The sequence below is a fragment of the Heterodontus francisci genome, chromosome 40 (genome assembly GCF_036365525.1).
Source record: "Heterodontus francisci isolate sHetFra1 chromosome 40, sHetFra1.hap1, whole genome shotgun sequence".
Lineage (NCBI taxonomy): Eukaryota > Metazoa > Chordata > Chondrichthyes > Heterodontiformes > Heterodontidae > Heterodontus > Heterodontus francisci.
Genome location: NC_090410.1, coordinates 20,212,431 through 20,237,250, shown reverse-complemented (window position 1 = coordinate 20,237,250; position 24,820 = coordinate 20,212,431). Strand labels below are relative to the sequence as shown.

Here is a 24,820-nt window from a genome sequence, read left to right as displayed (position 1 = left end):
AGTTAAGACATGGGCAGTAGAGTTTTGGATGACCTCAAGTATACGGAGAGTAGAATGTGGCAGGCCAGCCAGGAGTGTGTTTGAATAGTCAAGTCTAGAGGTAACGAAGGCATGAATGAGGGTTTCAGCAGCAGATGAGCTGCGACAGGGTTGGAGAAACTGGGGTTGTTCTCCTTGGAGCAAAGGAGATTGCAGGGAGATTTGATAGAGGTGTACAAGATTCTGATAATCTTGTATAAAGTAGATGAAGAAAGACTGTTCCCATTAGCTGATGGTACAAGGACTAGGGGACACAGATTGAAGGTTTTGGGATAGAGATGCAGGGGGGGTATGTGAGGAAGAACTTTTTTTCGCAACGAGTGGTAATGACCTGGAACTCGCTGCCCACAAGGGCAGTGGAAGCGGAAATGATCAATGATTTCAAAAGGGAATTGGATGGGCACTTGAAGGAAATAAACTTGCACATCTACGGGGAGCGAGCAGGGGAGTGGGACTAACTGGATTGCTCCACAGAGAGCTGGCATGGACTCGATGGGTCAAATGTCCTCCTCTATGCCATAAATGATTCTGTGACTCTGATAACTATCTCGCTACACCCATTCCAACATACTGTCTCCAAAAAAAAAATCTGTTTTAACCCAGTTCCAGTCGTTATTCTTAACTCACCCACTATTGCCCACTTTCCCTTTCTAAAGTAACTTAGTGGGGGGAATGTTATGCTGTCCCCCATGGTGGGTTTGGAGGCTCTATGACAGGAGTGAAGCCGGGCAGTGTTACAGAGGTGGAAACAGACGGTCTTAGTGATGGTACGCAAATGGGGTCAGAAGCTCATTCCGGGGTCAAATGTGACACTAAGGTTGCGAACAGACTGGCTTAAACTCAGACTGTTGCCAGGGAGAGGGATTGAGTCGGTAGCTAGGGAATGGAGTTTGGACTGGCGATCGAAAACAATTACATCAGTCTTCCCCTTATTTAATTGGAGGAAATTGCTGCTAATCTGGTACTGGATGTCAGATAAGCAGTCTTATCATTTAGAAACAGTAGAGGAGTTGAGAGAGTTGGTGGTGAGGTAGAGCTGGGTGTTGTCATCACACATGTGAAAACTAACGCTGTGCTTTCGGATGATGTCACTAAGGAACAGCATGTAGATGAGAAATAGGAGGGGGGCCAAGGATAGATCCTTGGGGGACACCAGAAGTAACAGTGTGGGAGAGGAAGAGAAGCCATTGCAAGTGATTCTCTGGCTACAATTAGATAGATAAGAATGGAACCAGGTGAGAAGTGGACGACAATGGCGAGGCGTTGGAGGAGGATGGTGTGGTCAACCCTGTCAAAGGCTGCAAACAGGTCGAGAAGGATGAGGACGGAAAGTTTACCTTTGTCAGTCACTTAGGATGTCATTTGTGACATTGATAAGAGCTGTTTCGATACTGTGGCGGGGGCTGAAACCTGATTGAAGGGATTCAAACATGGAGTTCCAGGAAAGATAGGAATGGATTTGGGAGGTGACAACACATTCAAGGACTTTGGACAGGAAAAGGAGGTTGGAGATGGGATGGTAGTTTGCAAGGGTGGTGGAGTCAAGGGTTGGTTTTTGCGGAGAGGAGTGATGATGGCAGGTTTAAAGGAGAGATGGAAAACACTGAAGAGAGAGAACCATTTGCAACATCAGCTAACATGGGAATCAGGAGGGGAAGTTGTATGATTGGCCCTTTATTGCGAAGAGGATCAAGGGAACAGGAGGTGGGTCTCATGGACAAGATGAGCTCGGAAAGGGAGCGAGGAGAGATAGGAGAGAAAGGAGTAAAAGATGTGAGTTCAGGGCTGGGGCAGGGGGGAGCATTATAGGAAGTTTGGCCAAGTGGGCTAGTGGAAGGGAGGGACGCAGTGGAGGCAGCTGACCAAATAGTTTCGATCTTAGTGAAAAAGTCATGAGCTCCCCGCTCTTATTGTTGGAGGTGAGGGTCGAGGGGACAGGGGAGAGGGCTTTAAGAAGACAGTTTGCTTTAGAGAAAAGAAGGAGACAGGCAGAGGCAGCGGAAGGAGATCGAAAGAGGTTTGTCAAGGAGAAAGGATCATCCTAGAAGATAAGCTGGTATGACCTCGCTTTGTCACTGATTGAGGTTGAATCAGATAAGTCTGGAGACATGAAAGCCAGTAATGACCAATGCCTGAGCTCCTCCAATTTGAAGGTGCAGAGGTAAGTGGTGTATCTAAGGAATAACGCTGCTGGGAGGCCATAATGATGTGGCGGGACAAATGAATCAACAGCAGCAGCTGGAGGACTACCGTTGAACAGGTTGACGAAGACAGCAATGGCATGGTAGGTAAAGGCGCAATAAGGAGGGGTGAAGTTGGGAATTACAGAGGATGCTTTTGAAGAATTTGGTGGACTGTTTTGCTGGCGCGGAGGCTGAGAAATGCTGGGGAATATGAATGTTGAGGGAGACTAGGCGATAATCAGATAATGAACCAATAGGGTGAGATCAATAGTGTGATGGTCAGCTTGTCAACATGAAATAAAAACGTACGATGTAAATATAACCTGTAATTCGAATTGTAGTGAGGCACCTCATGTACTGCAATGAAAGAAACTTGCACTTTATGCTAAGTCAAATTTGAACTGTTCTGTAATGTATTTTTACAAATTTTTTGAATAAAGCATACTTATGGTTAAAAAAAAACAAGAGCGCCCCTCCACTACAGGAGGGAGAGCACTATCAGCAGTAACAGATGGTCTATTCAAACTGGAATCTTAAAATAAATATTAACTTAAATTATAATTAGCAGATCAAATCAGATTTGGCATTTAGTCCTGTGTGGGGCCCACTGGTGGCGGAAGGCGGCTAGTGAGCCAGTAAATATCTAACAAGGGTAGAATCCAATATCCCTCACCATACACTTGAGTTCTAAACACGGGCAAGCAGTTGGAGACGTCCTCATTCTACAAGATCGGGCCATAAGCCACGCTCCAGTCCCCTTCTCCTCTATCTCTTCCCTTGCCCGGCCCCTCCCCATTCTTCCCCTGTCCTACCTCTCCCCTCCCCTGCCCCGCCTCTGGCTTTGCTCTGCTCTCCTTCCTCACCCGTCTATATTTAGGCTATGTCCCCTGGTCATGTACACTGATGACACCCAGCTCTACCTCACCACCATCTCTCTCGAAATCTCTACTGCCTCTAAACTGCTTGTCCGAAATCCAGTGCGAGATGAGCAGAAATTTCTACCAATCTTGACTTCCCTCCCTAAACCTCTCGGCCTCTCTTCCTCTTTTTAGAAGTTCATTAAAACCATCCTCTTTAACCAAGCTTTTGGCCAGTTGCTCTATTATCTCCTTCTGTATCGGTATCATATTTTGCTTTGTAACGCCCTCATGGAGTGTGTTATGTTTTATTATGTTCAAGGTGTTATATAAATACAAGTTGATGGTTGTTGTAGTCCCAGACTCCCCAACCAGCAGAAATAGTTCCCCTTAATATGAGCTCTAATGAGCTCTAGCAGAGCTGACACTGCATTGTTTTCAGAGTGTAAATTCAGGGGACTCTCAATGCCGCTGGTCTGCTGGAGGGCACAGAGTGTTAAGAAGGGAGTTTGGTATGTGAGGGAGTGCGGTAAGGAGGGGAACTATAAATTAATTAAGAAAAAGTAAATTTGACTGCGCTCAGTCGGAGCAGGGCGAATCAGCGAGACCTGCAGGGCTATAAACAGCGCGAATCAGCTATGTGTAGGAGTGGAAGTTGTTGGTATTGTTCTTAATGAATACTTTGTGTCTGTCTTCACAAAAGAGGGGGACCATGCAGATATTGTTTTTAAGGAAGAGGAGTGTGAAGTATTGGATGTGATCAACATAGGGAGAAAGGAAGTATTAATGGGGTTCGCACCTTGAAAACTGATAAATTACCAGGGCTGGATAAAATGTACCCTAGGCTGTTAAAAGAAGCAAGAGAGGAAATAGCAGAAGGTCTGACCATCATTTTCCAGTCCTCACTGGATATAGGTGTGGTGCTGGAGGATTGGAAGACTGCTAACATTGTACCTCTGTTTAGAAAGGGAGCCAGGGATAGACCGAATAATTATAGGCCAGTAAGTCTAACCTCAGTAGTGGGCAAATTATTGGAATCAATTCTGAGAGACAGGATAAACTGTCATTAAGAAGGCACAGATTAATTAAGTCAACATGGATTTGTTAAGGGAAGATTTTGTTTGTCCAACTAGATCGAATTTTTTGAAGAAGTAACAAGGAAGACAGATGAGGGTAGTGTAGTTGATGTGGTCTACATGGATTTTAGCAAAGCTTTTGACAAGGGCCCGCATGGCAGACTGGTTAAAAAATAAAAGCCCATGGGATCCAGAGAAATGCAACAAGGTGGATACAAAATTGGCTCAGTGGCAGGAAACAAAGGGTAATTGTTGACGGGTGTCTTTGCAACTGGAGAGCTGTTTCCAGTGGCGTTCCGGAGGGCTCAGTCCTGCTTTTTGTGGTATATATTAAAGATTTGGACGTAAATGTAAGGGGCATGATTAAGAAATTTGCGGACGACACAAAGATTGGCCATGTGGTAGATAGCGAGGAGGATAGCTGTAGGCTGCAGGAAGATATTGATGGTCTGGTCAGTTGGGCAGAAAAGTGGCAAATGGAATTCAACCCAGAGAAGTGTGAGGGGACACATTTGGAGAGGTCAAACAAGGCAAAGGAATACATGATTAATGGGAAAATATTGAGAAGTGTTCGAGGAAGTAAGGGACCTTGGAGTAAATGTCCACAGATCCCAGAAGATAGCAGGACAGGTCAATAAGGTGGTTAAGAAGACATATGGAATCCTTTCCTTTATTAGCTGAGGTATAGAATATAAGAGCAGGGAGGTTATGCTGGAACTGTATAAGGTTAGGCCATAACTTGAGCAGTGTGTGCAGTTCTGGTCACCTCATTACAGAAAGGATGTAATTGCTCTAGAGAGGGTACAGAGGAGATTTACGAGGATGTTGCTGGGCCTGGAAAAATGCAGCTATGAGGAAAGATTGGATAGGCTGGGGTTGATCTCCTTGGAACAGAGAAGGCTGAGGGGAGATCTAATTGAAATGTACAAAATTTTGAGGGGCCTGGATAGAGTGGAGGTGAAGGGCCTATTTACCTTAGCAGAGAGGTCAGTAAGAGGGGGCATAGATTTAAAATGATTGGTAGAAAGATTCGAGGGGAGGTGAGGAAAGACTTTTTCACCCAGAGGGTGATGGGGGTCTGGAAGTCACTGCCTGAAAGGGTAGTTGAGACAGAGACCCTCAACTCATTCAAAAGAAGTCTGGATATGCACCTCAAGTGCCGTAGGCCAAATGCTGGAAGGTTGAATTAGAATGGGTGGATTGTTTTTCGGCCGACACAGACGCAATGGGCCAAGTGGCCTCTATCTGTGCAGTAAACTTTCTATGATTCTATGATTCTAATAGCTTGAAAACTTTGATCAAATAGTGCCTTAACCTTCTAAATTTTAGGGAATACAACCCTAGTTTACATAATCACTCTTCCTAATTTAACTCTTCGAGTCCAGGTATTATTCTGGAAAACCCATGCTGTACCCTCTACAAGGCCAATATATCCTTCCTAAGGTGTGGTTCCCATAACTGCTGATAGTACTGCAGTTGTGTCTAACTAGAGCATTGTATAGCTGCAGCAGAACTTCTACCTCCTTGTATTCTAGTCCTTTAGATATAAATATCGGCACTCCATTACTTGTCCATGATATTTTAATGATCTGTGAATCTGGACCTCTAGCTCTTTTTGGACGTCCACTGTTTCTACCTTTTCATCATTCAGAAAGTACACTGTTCTATCCTTTTTAGGTCCAAAGTGAATGATTTCACACTTGCCTATATTGAATTCCATTTGCCACAGTTTTGCCCGATAACTTAATCTACTAATATTTCATTATAATTTTATGCTTCCATCTGCACTGCTTACAGTGCTGTCTATCTTTGTATCTTCAGCAAATGTGGAAATGTAACTATCTATCCCATCAACTAAGCCGTTATTAAATACAGTGAATAGTTGAGGCCCCAACACACATCCCTGTGGGACACCACTAATCAAATCTGGCCAACTGGAGTACCTGCCCTTTATTCCTATTCAGTGTCTCTTGCCACTCAGCTAATTTCCAGGTCATAATTTGCCCTCAATTCCATGGGCTTCAACTTTAGCTAATTCTCTTATGAGGGACTTTATCAAAAATCTTCCATATAAGTAACATCCACAGACATTCTGATCAGGGGTCACAGGCCTGAAACGTTAACTCTGTTTTTCCTACATGGATGCTGCCTGACCTGCTGAGCATTTCCAGCATTTTCTGATTTTAATCCATAGACATTCCCTTGCCCACTACTTTAGCCACCTCTTCAAACAATCCAATCAGGTTCATCAGGTATGACCTACCCTTTACAAATCCATGCTGGCTCTCTCTGACCAGCTGAAAATTTTCAAAGTGTTCAGTCAGAATTAAAGATTAATCTCCTGGTCACTCCTGTCAGCAACTCAGGAGAAAAATCAATAGGTTGAAAGTAATTGTATTTTTTTTTTCTTTGAACACCTATCTATAGGTTATAAAAATATTGGAGACAAGGAAAACAAGGCTACTTGACTGAGTGGAGCGGTTGGAGGGGGAGATCATGTGAAGAAGCTTCAGGAACGTGTGCAACCAGAGTTGGCACCCCTCGTCAGTGCGTGAGTGCAAGCAGGCAATTCGACCACAGAGTGCATCAAAAGCAAACCCGACTCATTTGCCCATTCACATTTCCTAGCAGGAGATACTGACTATTGATCAACAGCAGGAACCTTGGCTTTTTTCAACTCCCTAGCACAGGGGCGAGCTGAGGATATTCTAGATGCCTGCCTAACATTAGCTAACACAGCAAGTGGATATGTTCAATCCAGTCATCCTGATTACAAGATACTGCAGAACTCTTAAAGCTGCAGGTTCTGCTGTTAGTGAATAGTGCAGAAGCATGGCTAACTTCATCGATTTCGAATCAGTCTCACTGTTTGAGGGTGCAGGGTTCAGTGAGTTATTAGCATCCCATCCAAACATGATACAATCGTTCCATCAATCCATATCATTGTACAAACTAATGATCAGTCACACTGTACAGTGTGATAATGCTGCTGTCAGATGCCAGTTATACTGACAGCAGCATGTCATGCTCTGACCAATGGCCAAGGAGCTCCTGCACAGATCATCTTTGACCTGTCTTAAAAACTTCTTTGGAACGCAGCAGTATGTCCTGCCTACAAAATGTCACAGGAATATGGTTGTGTGTTTATCAGGAAATTACCGATACGGAAAATAAATGAAATTTTCTGGTACTGTACCTCCTCCACCAGTTGCAGCATACGGCGGGTGCTTTCCAGGGACTGTGGAGAGAGAGAGAGAGAAGGAGAAACACACGGTTAGATCACTGTCAACAAACACTAAGGCTTCATTTTAGCAGTATTTTCATTAACGTACATCCTGAACGTCAGAACACTGTTGCCCAACTCTTCAAGCCACTGCTACTGTTTAGTTATTGTATGAATTGTGCTCAACCCATACTAAGGATTGGGACCATTTGTTAGCAAGGTCCAGGCTACTCAGATGTAATCTGGATCGTACCTAGTAAGAGTTAGGTGTGGAGCTCCCATTCAGCCAATATCCAATTTGCTCTGTGCCACTGGAAGGAAGTCCGAAATGAGACCCAGGCTATTTTCTGTAGCAAGGGCCACTCGTTTACAGTGACAGAATCAACCAAGTTCACCTTTATTACAAGGTGACCTTTCATGACCTCAGGACTTCCCAAAGCGCTTGTCAATACCAATGAAGTAATTTTGAAGTGTAGTCACTGTAATGTAGGAAAACAGCAACTTGCATTTATATAGCACCTTTAATGTAGTAAAATGTCAAAGGAGTTTTACAGGAGCATTAGCAAACACAATTTGACATTGAGCCACATAAAGAGATATTAGGACAGGTGGCCAAAAGCTTGGTCAAAGAGGTAGATTTGGAGGAGTGAATTAAAAGGAGAACGTGGTAGAGATGTGAAGAAGTTTAGGTCGGGTGCTTAAGCCCTAGATAGCTGAAGGCATGGCTGCCAATGGTGAGCAGATGACATTGGGGATGCACAAGAGGCCAGAATTCGAGGAGGGCAGAGATCCCAGATCCAATTCCATCCACTTTCCATAAAAACTGCAAACAATAGAGCGAGGAGAAAAACATCCTCGGCCTCTCTCACTCTTCCATGGCAAAGGCCTCAGAGTAATGATGTTGCGGAGTCCTATCCAGCGGCTACAGGGCTATGGGGGAAAGAGCAAGAAGGATGGAAATATTGGATCGCTCTTTCATAGAGCTGGTACAGACAAGATGGGCCAAATGGCCTCCTGTGCTGCAAGATTCTATGATCTCAGTTATTGCACAGAATGTACAGCACAAGAGCAGGCCATTTAGCCCAACTGGTCCTTGCTGGCGTTTATGCTCCACACAAACCTCCTCCCATCCTACATCAGCTCACCCATTCAACATATCTTTCTAAATTAACATTGCTCTTTAACTACTGATGCTCTACAAACCCCATCGTCCTCTCTCCGATAGCATCATGTCGCACTGAATGGAGTCTCCTTGGCTGAAGGCATTAACTTGGCGTCTCAGGCTGCATCAAGGTATCCAACAGAATCATTTTGTTTACACCAGTCCTTGGAGCATTGTTCTGCGCTAGGATTGCCCCTATTACAGCGGGCAGAGAGCAGGATTAGGGTGGGGCATAGGGTCGCCAATTCTGGCTGGACGTATCCCTGGAGGTTATATCACATGTCTTTCCAACTCTGAACATCCCAGCCGCTTTTCCGAGCTTCAACATTTTTATAACTCATAGTAAACAAAAGTGTTCACGGAAAATGAAAAAAACCCCCACCAATTTTACTTTTCTCCCAGGTGTTGCTCACAACAGTGTCCAGGAAATGAATCTTTAATTCCCGGAGACCCGAGAACAATCCTGGAATCTCGGCAACTCTATTGAGGCAGGGATGGGACCACAGGTGGATTTGCTGCTGTAAGTTTATTGAAAACAGCAATCAGCTTCAAGATTAATAGCTGCACATCACCAAAAGTGAGAGAGAAATTGGTTTTCAATGTCTGAGTTTACATTACAAGGACAGCCCACCCAAAAATTAAACTGTATCAGCCCTACCCTGCTCCAAAACCAACACGTCTTGAATTTGTGACACTGCCTCATAGAACTGAACTATGAACTGAGCTGTAATGCCATCAGTGGATTCCAATGATGAGATAATCCATGAGGGGACCTCAAAACATGCTTGAGCATCACCTAAACCACCATGTTGCATTTCCGGCTCTAAGCTCCCTCCAGCACAATGGAATTTTCCCATTATGTCACAGCTACTTTTGAAGGTAGCAGTGTTTACAGTACTCTGAAGTCTGCTACGGGAGTGGAGCCTGCCATCATCTACAGGTATCTGGTCTTGGTTGCATTCAGATCTTTACAATTCTGGCCTCTTGCTCATCCCTGATTATCATCACTCCAACATTGGTGGCCGTGCCTTCTGCTGTCTCGGCCCTTAGATCTGGAATTCCCTCCGTAAACTTCTCCACCTCTCCACTTCTTGCTCCTCCTTTAAAACCTTAAACGCCTTAAAACTTACCTCTTTGACTAAGGTTTTGGACACGGCCCCAATATTGTCTTATTTAGCCCGGTGTCAAATGTTGTTTGATAACACTAGCACCTTGGGGTGTTTTATGATGTTAAAGGTGCTACATAAATGCAAGTTATTGTTTTTGATGGGGTAGGGTGAAGGCATGCAGCTAGTTATTGGGATGCAAGCTCTCAAGTAGATCATTTCCCATTGAGAGGAAGGTCCAATAATACAAGAACACTTGGGTGCTGTGCTAAGTGTTGGGGTCAAGTGATGAGTTTTAGGGTCAAGTAGATTGGCTCAGTGTAACGGCACATCATGAGCCCTGCGAACGCATACACTTAATGCCTGTAGAACGAGTTATTTTTTGCATGAAAAGTCTGAGGGCCAGTGAAAATAAGTGAATGGGGATAATCACAAATCACTTGGCCTGAAACTAGGGGCCACAAATTTAAAATAGTCACTAATAAGGAACTCAGGAAAAACTTCTTTACCCAGAGAGTAGTTCGAATGTGGAACTTATTACCATATGGAATAGTTAAGATGAATTGCATAGGTGCATTTAAGGGGAAGCTTGATAAGTACATGAGGGAGAAAGGAATGGAAAGGTATGCTGTTATATGGTGCATACAAAAAAGCATGGACCAGTCATGTCGAATGATCTGTTTCTGTGCTGTAAAATTCTATGTACTAAGTTTTAGGCATTGAAACAAAGATCACATAGTTACATTGCACCATATGAAGATAGTGTAATGCTGTATGTTATAGATTAAAGACCACTTCTTCTATAACAACAAATGACACGTTAACATAGTTTAACCAAATTCTTTAAGCACTTCCCAGGAGCTTTATCAAACAAAATGTATACTGATCTACATGAGGATATAACATAGGAACACAGAACTTTTTTTTTTAAGAGATACAGCACTGAAACAGGCCCTTCGGCCCACCGAGTCTGTGCCGACCATCAACCACCCATTTATACTAATCCTACACTAATCCCATATTCCTACCACATCCCCACCTGTCCCTATATTTCCCTACCACCTACCTATACTAGGGGCAATTTATAATGGCCAATTTACCTACCAACCTGCAAGTCTTTTGGCTTGTGGGAGGAAACCGGAGCACCTGGAGGAAACCCACGCAGACACAGGGAGAACTTGCAAACTCCACACAGGCAGTACCCAGAATTGAACCCGGGTCGCTGGAGCTGTGAGGCTGCGGTGCTAACCACTGCGCCACTGTGCCGCCTTAAGAGCAGAATTGGCTATTCGACCCTTCGAGCCTGCTCCAACACTTGATAAGATCATGGCTGAACTGGTTGTGGTCTCAACTCCACTTTCTTGTCGGCCCCCCATAATCTTTGACTCCCTTGCCTATCAAAAATCTATCTAATTCAGCCTTGAATAAATTCAATGACCCTTAAATTCAGCCTCCACTGCTTTCTGGGGAAGAGAATTCCACAGATTAACAACCCTTTGAGAAAAAAAATTCTCCTCATCTCCGTCTTAAAAGGGAGACCTCTTATTCTTAAACTGTGTCCCCTAGTTCTAGTCTCCCCCACAAGAGGAAACATTTCCCGGTATCCACTCTATTAAGTCCCCTCAGGATCTTATATGTTTTAATAACATCACTTCTCATTCTTCTAAACTCTAACGGGTATAGGCCCAACCTGTTCAACCTTTCTTCATAAGATGAGCCCTTCATCCCTGGATTGAGTCGAGTGAATCTTCTCTGATCTGCTTCTAATGCAATTATATCCTTTTTCAAATAAGACGACCAAAACTGTACACAGTACTCCAGATGTGGTCCCACCAAGGTCCAGTACAGCTGCAGTAAAACTTCCCGACTTTTATACTAGATTTCCCTTGCAATAAACGGCAACATTCCATTTGCCTTCCTAACCACTTGCTGTACCTGCATACTAACCTTTTGTGATTCATGTACCAGGACACCCAAATCCCTCTGTACCACAGAGTTCTGTAATCTCTCTCCATTTAAATAATACACAGCTTTCCTATTCTTCCTGCCAAAGTAGACATGTTCACATTTTTCCACATTATACTCCTTCTGCCAAATTTTTGTCCACTCACTTAACCTATCTATATCCTTTTGTAGACTCTTTACCTCCTCTTGACAACTTACTTTCCTTCCTATTTTGGTGTTATCGACAAATTTAGCTAACATACATTCAGTCCCTTCATCCAAGTCACTGATATGATTTGTAAATAGTCGAGGCCCCAGCACTGATCCCTGTGGCACTCCATTAGTTATAACTTGCCAACCTGAAAAAGACCCATTTATCCTTACTCTCTGCTTGTTGTTAGCTAACCAGTCCTTTATCCGTGCTAATATGTTACCCACTACACAATGTGCTCTTATCTTGTGTAATAACCTTTGATGTGGCACCTTATCAAACACCCTTTGGAAATCTAAGTACACCACATTTACAGGTCCCGTTTATCCACCTTGCTTGTTACTTCCTCAAATAAATTAGTTAAACACGATTTCCCTTTCACAAAACCATGTTGACTATGTCTGATCCCATTATGATTTTCTAAATATCCTGCTACAATATTTTTAATAATGGTTTCTAGAAATTTCCCTATGACAGATGTTAGGCTAATTTGCCTATAGTTTCCTGCTTTCTGTCTCCCCCCTTTCTTGAATAAAGTCGTTACATTTGCTATTTTCCAATCTGCTAGGACCCTTCCAGAATCTAAGGAATTTTGGAAGATTATAACCTAAGCTTCCACTATCTCTGCAACCACTCCTTTTAAGACCCTAGGATGCAGGCCATCTGGTCCTGGGAACTTGTCAGCCTTTAGGTCTAATAATTTCCCCAGCACCTTTTCCCTGGTGACGGTGACTGGTTTGAGTTCCTCCTTCCCTTTCACCTCTTGATTTTCAGGTATCTTTGGCAGGTTTTCTAAGTCTCCTACAGTGAAAACTGACACAGAATACCTGTTCGATGCCTCTGCCATTTCTTTGTTTTCCATTATCAATTCCCCAGACTCACTCTCTAGAGGACCAATGCTAGCTTTTCCTATTTAAATACTTGTAGAAACTCTTACTGTTTTTATATTACTGGCTAGTTTTCTCTCATACCCTACTTTCTCCCTCTTTATTATTTTTCATCATTCTTTGCTGGTTCTTAAAATCTGTCCAATCTTCTGACCTACCACTAACCTTTGCAGATTTGTACAGTGTTTCTTTTAATTTGATACTATCCTTAACTTCCTTATTTATCCAGGGATAATGCATCCTTCTCAAAGAATCTTTCTTTCTTACTGGGATAAATCTTTGTTATTAAATATCTCCTTAAAAGTCTGCCACTGCATCTTTACTGTCCTACCTTTTAACTTAGTTTCCCAGTTCACTTTAGCTAGCTCTGCCTTCATATCCTTGTAATTACCTTTACTTCAGTTTAAAACACTCGCCTTTGACCCACACTTCTCCTTTTCAAACTGAATGTGAAATTCTATCATTTATGATTGCTGTTGACTAGAGGCTCCTTTACCATGAGGTTATTGATTAATCGTGTCTCATTGGACATTACCACATCTAGAACAGCCTGCTCCCTAGTTGGCTCTAGAACGTATTGCTCTAAGAAATTGTCCGGAATACACTCTATGAACTCATTTTCCAGGCTACCTTTGCCAATCTGATTCACCCAACCTACATGTAGATTAAAGTCACCCATGAATATTATGGTACCTTACTTATACACTCCATTTACTTCTTCCTGTATACTCTGTCCTACAGTGTTCTAGGGGGCCTATCAACTATTCCCACAAGTGTCCGCTTACCTTTCCTATTTCTTATCTCTACTCAGACGGATTCTACATCTTGTTCTTCCAAGCTAAGGTCATCTCTCGTTACTGTACTAATGACATCCTTAATTAACATAGCTACCCCACCATCTTTCCCTAGCTTCCTGTCTTTTCAAAATGTCGAATACCCTTCAATATTCAGGTCCCAACCTTGGTCACCTTGTAACCATGTCTCTGTAATGGCTATCAGGTCATACATATTTATGTCAGTGCTAACAATTCATCCATTTTTTTAATGCTGCCTGCAGAACCTTTAACTCTGCCTTTTTATCATTTCTGCAATCTTTGGCCTTATATACTGGTGCAGTCTTACATTTGTATGCTCTTTCCCTGCCACACTCTGGTTAACATTACCCAAATCGCTACCCTGCTCTATTACCTCATTGTTTCCCTTTGATTGACCACATCTCCTCTCACATGATTCCTTCCCCCCACTATTTAGTTTAAAGCCCTCTCTACTGCCCTAGTTATATGATTCGCCAGAACACTGGTCCCAGCATGGTTTGGGTGGAGACCGCCCCAACAGTACAGCTCCCACTTTCCCCAGTACTGGTGCCAGTGCCCCATGAATTAAAATCCATTTTTTGAGGACAGGTGACCAAAACGTTAGGCAAAGAGCTGGGTCTTAAAGGAGGAGAGGTAGAAAGGCAGAGAGTCTTAGGGAGGGAATTTCAGACCTTAGGGCACAGTCAGCTGAAGGCACAACCACCAATGGGGAAGCAATTAAAATCAGGGATGAGCAAGAGGCAAGAATTGAAGGAACAAGAGATCTTGTAGGGTTTTAGAGCTGGTGGACTTTACAGAGATGAAGAGGGGTGAGACCATGGAGGGATTTCAAAACAAGAATGAGATTTTATAATCGAGGTGTAACCAGACCAATTCAAAGTTGCTCTATTATTTAGGTTGCTTCATTCAAATTATTGGATCATTTCATAATTTTCTGCAAAGAAGCAACTCTGAATGACCGAGACCCTCTGAGTTCTGTATATCATAGTGATTACAGTCTCTGTTAGGTCACACAGAAGTCACACCGTATATTGTAGAGATGAGTCTCCTCATACATAAATTGAAGTCTGTACATCATTTAGAAGATACAATCATTGTGTGTAATATACAGGTCATTGTATATTATAGAGATTATAGTAGAATGTATTATATAGATGTATTACAGTTTCTGTATATTAGAGTAACCAAGCTATATAATGTGTAGAGGTCATGCATGATGATAGTTTGGAGATCACACAGGCATTATGCAGTTTAAACAGACTGCAATGCTCTTCCTTTGAAATAACATAAATATATCAACCAGGAGACCGCTCCTGCCCTTTAGTCTGTTGTTAGATTTAATCCTCTTCTTCTCCACTGGAATCTCATTTGAAAACCCGCTCAGTCAAATCTAACGGTGGGTGCTTTAGTTTTGCTTTCAACGACTCTCTGGGTCCCACAACGCACAGCCACAAGCCGTCAGCACTAATTACCTGCTTCTAAATCACACACCACTGCTCCCATCTTTAATATCTCCTCTATCCTCAAGGTCAAACTTCACCTAATCTTGCGGCATCCATTTCCACTCTCCCATTATTAACAGCCCCACCGGACTCTAGGATTGCTGCCAATCTGGCCCCTTTGCAATTTTACAGCCAGAGGGTTTCTGTGCTGAAGATAAATTCCGCAGCAAACTCAGAATATCACAGAAATCAACCCAGAATCAGAACACGTCTCTCTCCAATCCCCATGTTTTTTCTCTTTTGATCCAGATTCTGTCAACACTGTATCTTGCCCAGCACTCCCTTTTTCCCTTGGTTTTTCTCGCACACATATTTATTTTTACCTGCACAAGCAACAACTTGGCAGAACCTTTTTACATGCAGGTGCCTTTGCACCCAATGTAAGAATAAATTGTACTGCATTGCCAAATGTGTGACTTGCTGAAGCTCATTCAGCCCTACACTGCTGCCACAAGGGATAGTAGATTCATTAGTGGTGATTCCGTGATGCAACGCTTCCAACGTAGGAAAGTGTTCGTATGGACCACAGGCCAGAGAATTGGGTCTACTGTGTTGTATCCCTATCCCAGAGGATTGGGTCTACAGTGTAGTATCCCTATCCCAGAGAATTGGGTCTACAGTGTTGTATCCCTATCCCAGAGGATTGGGTCTACAGTGTTGTATCCCTATCCCAGAGAATTGGGTCTACAGTGTTGTATCCCTAACCCAGAGAATTGGGTCTACACTGTTGTATCCCTATCCCAGAGAATTGGATCTACACTGTTGTATCCCTATCCCAGAGAATTGGGTCTACAGTGTTCTAGCCCTATCCCAGAGAATTGGGTCTACAGTGTTCTAGCCCTATCCCAGAGAATTGGGTCTACAGTGTTGTATCCCTATCCCAGAGAATTGGGTCTACAGTGTTGTATCCCTATCCCAGAGAATTGGGTCTACACTGTTCTAGCCCTATCCCAGAGAATTGGGTCTACACTGTTGTATCCCTATCCCAGAGAATTGGGTCTACAGTGTTCTAGCCCTATCCCAGAGAATTGGGTCTACACTGTTGTATCCCTATCCCAGAGAATTGGGTCTACACTGTTGTATCCCTATCCCAGAGAATTGGGTCTACAGTGTTCTAGCCCTATCCCAGAGAATTGGGTCTACACTGTTGTATCCCTATCCCAGAGAATTGGGTCTACACTGTTGTATCCCTATCCCAGAGAATTGGGTCTACAGTGTTCTAGCCCTTTCCCAGAGAATTGGGTCTACAGTGTTGTATCCCTATCCCAGAGAATTGGGTCTACACTGTTGTATCCCTATCCCAGAGAATTGGGTCTACACTGTTGTATCCCTATCCCAGAGAATTGGGTCTACAGTGTTCTAGCCCTATCCCAGAGAATTGGGTCTACACTGTTGTATCCCTATCCCAGAGAATTGGGTCTACACTGTTGTATCCCTATCCCAGAGAATTGGGTCTACAGTGTTCTAGCCCTATCCCAGAGAATTGGGTCTACACTGTTGTATCCCTATCCCAGAGAATTGGGTCTACACTGTTGTATCCCTATCCCAGAGAATTGGGTCTACATTGCTGAATTCGCCCCTGTTTCAGCTCATCTGCTGATGATTCTCTCATTCATGCCTTTGTTACCTCTAAACATAATCATTCCAACGCATTCCTGGCTGGTCTCCCACATTCTACCCTCTGTAAACTTGAGGCCATCCAAAACTCTGCTGCCCATGTCTTAACTCACAGCGAGTCCCCTTCCCCTATCACCCCTGTGCTTGCTGACCTACACTGGCTCCCCGCCAAGCAATGTCTTGCTTTTAAAATTCTCATCCATGTTTTCAAATTCTTCTGTGGCCTCGCCCCTCTCTACCTCTGTAATCTACTCCAGCCCCACTACCCTGCAAGTTATCTGCCCTTCTCTCATTCTGGCCTCTTGTGCATCCCTCCATCATTGGTGGCCGTCCCTTCAGTTGCCTAGCCCCCAGGCTTTGGAATACCCTCCCTAAACCTCTCCACCTCTCCTCCTCATTTTCCTCCTTCAAGACACTCCTGAAAACCTACGCCTTTGACCACATTTTGATCATCTGATCGAATATCTCATTTTGTGGCTCAGTGACAAACATTGTTTTATAATGCTCTTGTAAGGCGCCTTGTGAGGTTTCATTACATTAAAGGCACAATATAAATATAAGTTGTTGTTGTAGCACTATCTCAGAAAATTGAGTACACAGTGTTATAAGCCCTCCTTCAGAGAATTGGGTTTACAGTGTTATAACCCTATTTCAGGGAACTGGGGACAGTGTTAAAGCCCTATCTCAGAGAATTGAGTACACAGTGTAATAAACCCTGCTTCAGGGACTTGAGTCTATAGTGTTACAGTGCTACTTCAGAGATTTGGGTCTAAAGTGTTATAGCCCTATCTCAGAGAATTCGGCCTACAGTGTTATAGGCCTGCCTCAGGGTATTGAGTACACAGTGTTGCAGGCCTATCTCAGCGAATTGTGTCTTCAGTGGTATATCTTAGAGAAGTGGGTCCACAGTGTTTTAGATCTATCTCAGAGAGTTGGGTACACACTGCTGTAGCCCTAACTCTGAGAATTGGGTACACATCACCCGACTTTGTCCCCGTCAAGCTCATCTGCTGCTGAAACCCTCATTCATGCTTTCGTTACCTCTATTCCAATGCACTCCTGGCTGGTCTCCCACGTTCTACTCTCTGGAAACTTGAGGTCATTTAAAACTCTGCTGCTTGTATCTTAAATCGCACCAAGTCCCATTCCCCGATCAGCCCTGTGCTTACTAACTTACAGTGGCTCCCAGTCAAGCAACATCTTGATTTTAAAATTCTCATCCTTGTTTTCAAATCTCTCCATGGCCCCTCCCTGTCTCTGTAATCTCCTCCAGCCCCACGACCCTCCGAGATATCGGCACTCCTCTAATTCTGGTTTCCTGTGCATCCCTGACTTTAATTGCTCCACCATTGGTGGCCACACCTTCAGCTGCCTGGGCCCCAGGCTCTGCAATACCCTCCCTACACCTCTCCGCCTTGCTTTCCTCCTTTAAGGCACTCCTTAAAACTGACATCTTTGACCACATTTTGGTCATCTGATCTAATATCTCCTTTTGTGGCTCAGTGTCATACTTTGTTCTTGTAAAGCGCCTTGGGATGTTTCATTACATTAAAGGTGGTATATAAATATACGTTGTTGTTGTAGCACTATCGCAGAGAACTCAGTACTCAGCATTTTAGCCTGATCGAGTTAAATTGAGTACACAGTGCTGTATAAACCTATCTCGGATAATTGGGTCTGCAGTCCTACCTCAGAAAACTGAGTACGCAGTGTTATAGCCCCATTTCAGAGAATTGGGGCGACTGTGTTATAACCCTATTTGAGAGAATTAGGCCCAGAATGTTATAGCTGTATCTCAGAGAATTGGGTCCACAGTGTTACAACCCTATTTGAGAAATAGGTCCGCAATGTTATTGCGCTCTCTCACAGATTTGGTCCACAGTGTTGTAGCTGTATCTCAGAGAATTGGGTCAACAGTGTTATCCCCTATCTCAGAGAAATGAGTGCACAATGTTATAGCCCTATCTCACAGAGTGAGGGTAAACTCAGCTGGAACAAAATCAGAAATGAAAATGGAAGCAGAAAATTAATAGATGAGTCTGGAAGGCAGAGGAAACAAAGGTTAGAAAATTTTAACAAGGAGTTTGGCAGTGCTCAAGGGTATCTATTTCAATGCAAGGAGTATAGCACATAAAGCAGATGAGCTGAGAGCACAGATAGACATGTGGCAGTATGGTATCGTAGCTATTACAGAAACATGGCTTAAGGAGGGACAGGAATGGCAGTTCAATGTTTCTCGTTACAGGGTTTTCAGACATGATAGGGAGGGGGATAAGAAATGAGGAGGAGGAGTGGTAATTTTGGTCAAAGAAACAATTACAACTGTGAGGAGGGATGATATGTTGGAAGGTTCATCAAATGAGGCCATATGGATTGAGCTAAGGAACAAAAAAAGGGGCAATCACACTGCTGGGAGTGTACGATAGACCCCCCCCCCCCAAACGGTCAGAGGGAGATAGAAGAGCAGATATGTAGGCAAATCTCTGAGAAGTGCAAAAACAATAGGGCAGTAATAGTAGGGGATTTTAATTACCCCAACATTAATTGGGATAGTTTTAGTGTGAAAGGAATTGAGGGAGCAGAATTCTTGAGATGCATTCAGAGAACTTTTTTGGTCAGTATGTAGCAAGTCCAACAAGAGAAGATGCAGTTTTAGACTTAGTTTTAGGAAATGATGATAGGCAGGTGGAAGGAGTGGCAGTGGGAGAGCATTTTGGTAGCAGTGATCATAATTCAGTCAGTTTTAACATAATTATGGAAAAGGACAGAGATAGAACAGGACTTCTTAATTGGGGCAAGGCCAACTTTACCATGCTAAGGAGTGATTTAGCAAAAGTGGACTGGAAACGGCTAAGAGTAAACATATTCCCACAAAGAGAAAGGGTGGGGCAGGATGTCAAGAAGATAACAGGGTAAGATAAGGCAGAAAAGGAAAGCTTATGTCCGACACCGAGAACTCAACACGACAGAAAGCCGAGAGGAGTTTAGAAAGTGGAGGGGTGAAATCAAAAAGGAAATTAGGAAAGCAAAGAGAGGGCGTGAAAGAATATTGGCAAGGAAAATCAAGGTGAACACGAAGATATTTTATCAATACATTAGAGAAAGAGGATAACTAAGGAGAAATTGCGCCAATAAAAGATCAAAAAGGTAACCTGTGTATAGTGGCGGAAGTATTGCTCTTAATGAATACTTTGCGTCTGTCTTCACAAAAGGCGCGGGGGGGGGGGGGAGGGGGGTGAGCTGCGATGCAGATATTGTAGTTAAGGAAGAGGAGTGTGAAGTACTGGATGTGATCAACATAGGGAGAGAGGAAGTATTAATGGGATTAGCATCCTTGAAAGTTGATAAATCACCAAGGCTGGATGAAATTACCCAAGGCTGTTAAAAGAAGCAAGAGAGGAAATAGCAGAAGGTCTGACCATCATTTTCCAGTCCTCACTGGATACAGGTGAGGTGCTGGAGGATTGGAGGACTGCTACCATTGTACCTCTGTTTAAAAAGGGAGCGAGGGATACATCGAATAATTACAGGACAGTCAGTCTAACCTCAGTAGTGGGAAAAGTATTGGAATCTATTCTGAGGCGGGATAAACTGTCACTTAGAAAGGCACAGGTTAATCAAGGATAGTCAGCATGGAGTTAATCTTGTCTGATCAACCAGGTCGAATTTTTATAAGAATCAACAAGGAAGATGGATGAGGCCACTATTCAAGACCCCAAACACTCCTTTCAGGTGAAGCAATGATTTACTAGTACTTCTTTCAATGTAGTATACTGTACTCGCTGCTCACAATGTGGTCTCCTCTACATTGGGGAGACCAAATGCAGGCTGAGTGACCACCATGCGGGACACCTCCCGCTCAGTCCGAAAGCATGACCCCAAGCTTCTGGCCATTTCAACACTCTCCCCTGCTCTCATGCCCACATGCGGGAGTCAAAAACATAAGAAAAAGAGGAGGCTATTAAACCGCTCGAGCCTGTTCCGCCATTCAATTAGATCATAGCTGATCTGTAACACAAATCAATTTGTGGCACAGTGGCGCAGTGGTTAGCACTGCAGCCTCATAGCTCCAGCGACCCGGGTTCAATTCTGGGTACTGCCTGTGTGGAGTTTGCAAGTTCTCCCTGTGTCTGCGTGGGTTTTCTCCGGGTGCTCCGGTTTCCTCCCACAAGCCAAAAGACTTGCAGGTTGATAGGTAAATTGGCCATTATAAATTGTCACTAGTATAGGTAGGTGGTAGGGAAATATAGGGACAGGTGGGGATGTTCGGTAGGAATATGGGATTAGTGTAGGATTAGTATAAATGGGTGGTTGATGGTCGGCACAGACTCGGTGGGCCGAAGGGCCTGTTTCAGTGCTGTATCTCTAATCATCCCTGTCCTGGGATTGCTGCAGTGTTCCAGTGAACATCAACGCAAGCTCAAGGATCAGCACCTCATTTACCGATTACGCACACTACAGCCTGCCGGACTGAACATTGAGTTCAATAATTTCAGAGCATGACGGGTCCCCCTTTTTATTTTTAGTGTTTTTTCTTTTTTTTATGTGTTTATTTTATTTTAGTTTGTTTCTACTGTGTCTATCCATTGTTTTTTCATGTTTATGCTGGGGCCAGGCTGTTCAGTTTTCTGTCCATTAACACCCTCTCTGTACTAACGCTTTGGGGTGATGCATTTGGGGAAGTCAAACAAGGCAAAAAGAACACGATTAATGAGAGGATACTGAGAAGTGTAGAGGAAGTGAGGAACCTTGGAGTGAATGTCCACAGATCCCTGAAGGTTGTAGTAGAGGTCGATAATGTGGTTAAGAAGGCATATGGAATCCTTTCCAATGCCAAGGTATAGAATATAAGAGCAGGGAGGTTATGCTGGGCCACAACTAAATATCCCAGGATATCGATGCTTCAGGCGGGATAGAGAGGGAGTTAAAGGGGTGGAGGAGTTGCATTACTGGTCAAAGAGGATATCACAGCTGTGCTGAAGGATGGCAATATGGAGGACTCGAGCAGTGAGGCAATATGGGCAGAACTCAGAAATAGGAAGGGTGCAGTAACAATGTTGGGGCTGTACTACAGGCCTCCCAACAGCGAGCGTGAGATAGAGGTACAAATATGTAAACAGATTATGGAAAGATGTAGGAGCAACAGGGTGGTGGTGATAGGAGATTTTAATTTTCCCAACATTGACTGGGATTCACTTGGTGTTAGAGGTCTAGATGGAGCAGAATTTGTAAGGAGCATCCAGGAGGGTTTTCGAAAGCAGTATGTAAATAGTCCAACTCGGGAAGGGGCCATACTGGACCTGGTGTTGGGGAATGAGCCCGGCCAGGTGTTTGAAGTTTCAGTAGGGGACTACTTTGGGAATAGTGATCACAATTCCGTAAGCTTTAAAATACTCATGGACAAAGACGAGAGTGGTCTTAAAGGAAGAGTGCTAAATTGGGGGAAGGCCAACTATACCAAAATTTGGCAGGAGCTGGGGAATGTAGATTGGGAGCAGCTGTTTGAAGGTAAATCCACATGTGATATGTGGGAGGCTTTTAAAGAGAGGTTGATTAGCGTGCAGGAGAGACATGTTCCTGTGAAAATGAGGGATAGAAAGGGCAAGTTTAGGGAACCATGGATGACAGGTGAAATTGTGAGACTAGCTAAGAGGAAAAAGGAAGCATACATAAGGTCTAGGCGGCTGAAGAAAGACGAAGCTTTGAAAGAATATCGGGAATGTAGGACCAATCTGAAACGAGGAATTAAGAGGGCTAAAAGGGGTCATGAAATATCTTTAGCAAACAGGGGTAAGGAAAATCCCAAAGCCTTTTATTCATATATAAGGAGCAAGAGGGTAACTAGAGAAAGGATTGGCCCACTCAAGGACAAAGGAGGAAAGTTATGCGTGGAGTCAGAGAAAATGGGTGAGATTCTAAATGAGTACTTTGCATCGGTATTCACCGAGGAGAGGGACATGACGGATGTTGAGGTTAGGAACAGATGTTTGATTACTCTAGGTCAAGTCGGCATAAGGAGGGAGGAAGTGTTGGGTATTCTAAAAGGCATTAAGGTGGACAAGTCCCCAGGTCCGGATGGGATCTATCCCAGGTTACTGTGGGAAGCGAGAGAGGAAATAGCTGGGGCCTTAACAGATATCTTTGCAGCATCCTTAAACACGGGTGAGGTCCCGGAGGACTGGAGAATTGCTAATGTTGTCCCCTTGTTTAAGAAGGGTAGCAGGGATAATCCAGGTAATTATAGACCGGTGAGCCTGACGTCAGTGGTAGGGAAGCTGCTGGAGAAGATACTGAGGGATAGGATCTATTCCCATTTGGAAGAAAATGGGCTTATCAGTGATAGGCAACATGGTTTTGTGCAGGGAAGGTCATGTCTTAACAACTTAATAGAATTCTTTGAGGAAGTGACAAAGTTGATTGATGAGGGAAGGGCTGTAGATGTCATATACATGGACTTCAGTAAGGCGTTTGATAAGGTTCCCCATGGTAGGCTGATGGAGAAAGTGAAGGCGCATGGGGTCCAGGGTGTACTAGCTAGATGGATAAAGAACTGGCTGGGCAACAGGAGAAAGAGAGTAGCAGTGGAAGGGAGTTTCTCAAAATGGAGACGTGTGACCAGTGGTGTTCCACAGGGATCCGTGCTGGGACCACTGTTGTTTGTGATATACATAAATGATTTGGAGGAAAGTATAGGTGGTCTGAATAGCAAATTTGCAGACGACACTAAGATTGGTGGAGTAGCAGATACTGAAGGGGACTGTCAGAGAATACAGCAGAATATAGATAGATTGGAGAGTCGGGCAGAGAAATGGCAGATGGAGTTCAATCAGGGCAAATGCGAGGTGATGCATTTTGGAAGATCCAATTCAAGAGTGAACTATACAGTAAATGGAAAAGTCCTGGGGAAAATTGATGTACAGAGAGATTTGGGTGTTCAGGTCCATTGTTCCCTGAAGGTGGCAACGCAGGTCAATAGAGTGGTCAAGAAGGCATACGGCATGCTTTCCTTCATCGGATGGGGTATTGAGTACAAGAGTTGGCAGGTCATGTTACAGTTGTATAGGACTTTGGTTCGGCCACATTTGGAATACTGCGTGCAGTTCTGGTCGCCACATTACCAAAAGGATGTGGATGCTTTGGAGAGGGTGCAGAGGAGGTTCACCAGGATGTTGCCTGGTATGGAGGGCGCTAGCTATGAAGAGAGGTTGAGTAGATTAGGATTATTTTCATTAGAAAGACGGATTTTGAGGGGGGACCTGATTGAGGTGTACAAAATCATGAGAGGTATAGACAGGTTGGATAGCAAGAAGCTTTTTCCCCAGAGTGGGGGATTCAATTACTCGGGGTCACGAGTGAGAGGGGAAAAGTTTAGGGGGGATATGCGCGGAAAGTTCTTTACACAGAGGGTGGTGGGTGCCTGGAACGCGTTGCCAGCGGAGGTGGTAGACGCGGGCACGATAGCGTCTTTTAAGATGTATCTAGACAGATACATGAATGGGCAGGAAGTAAAGAGATACAGACCCTTAGAAAATAGGCGACATGTTTAGATAGAGGATCTGGATCGGCGCAGGCTTGGAGGGCCGAAGGGCCTGTTCCTGTGCTGTAATTTTCTTTGTTCTTTGATGGTCTTGTCCAGCACCTTGGGATGTTTCATTACATTAAAGTTGCTATATAAGTTGTTGTTGTGCTTGTTGTAGAACTATCTCAGAGAATTGAATGCAGAGTGTTCTAGCCCGATCTCAGAGAATTGGGTCCACGGTGTTATACCCTATCTCAAAGAATTAGGGAAACAGTGTTTTACAGCTGTACCTCAGACAATTGGGTAGATAGTGTTGTAGTCCTATCTCAGAGAATTGGGTGTACAGTGTTATCACCCTATCTCAGGGAATAGAGTCCATAATGTTACAGCCATGTATCCGAGAAAAGTTGTTGTTGCTATAGCCATATCTCAGAGAATTGGGTGTATGCTGTAATAGCCCTTCTCAGAGAATTGGGTACATTGTTTTCTAGCCCTATCTCGGAGATAAGAGTACAGAGGTTTACAGTCCTACCTCAAACAATTGGGTACACAGTGCTATAGCCCTATGTCAGGGAATTTGTACAGAGTGTTAGAGTCCTATCTGAGAATTGGGACGACAGTGTTACAGTCCTATCTCGGAGAATAGGGTCCACAACCTTATCATCCGATCTCAGACAGT

The 24,820-nt window shown here is 43.8% G+C and overlaps 1 protein-coding gene across 1 annotated transcript in view; it reads right to left on the bottom strand.

Moving 5' to 3' along the window:
* Window positions 1-24,820, bottom strand: part of LOC137353231 (synaptosomal-associated protein 25) — a 109,455-nt gene that overhangs the window by 67,209 nt on the left and 17,426 nt on the right. Inside the window, exon 3 of the mRNA XM_068019309.1 lies at window positions 7,352-7,393. Within this exon, the coding sequence (XP_067875410.1) occupies window positions 7,352-7,393 (42 nt within the window). The remainder of the gene's footprint in view (window positions 1-7,351; window positions 7,394-24,820) is intronic.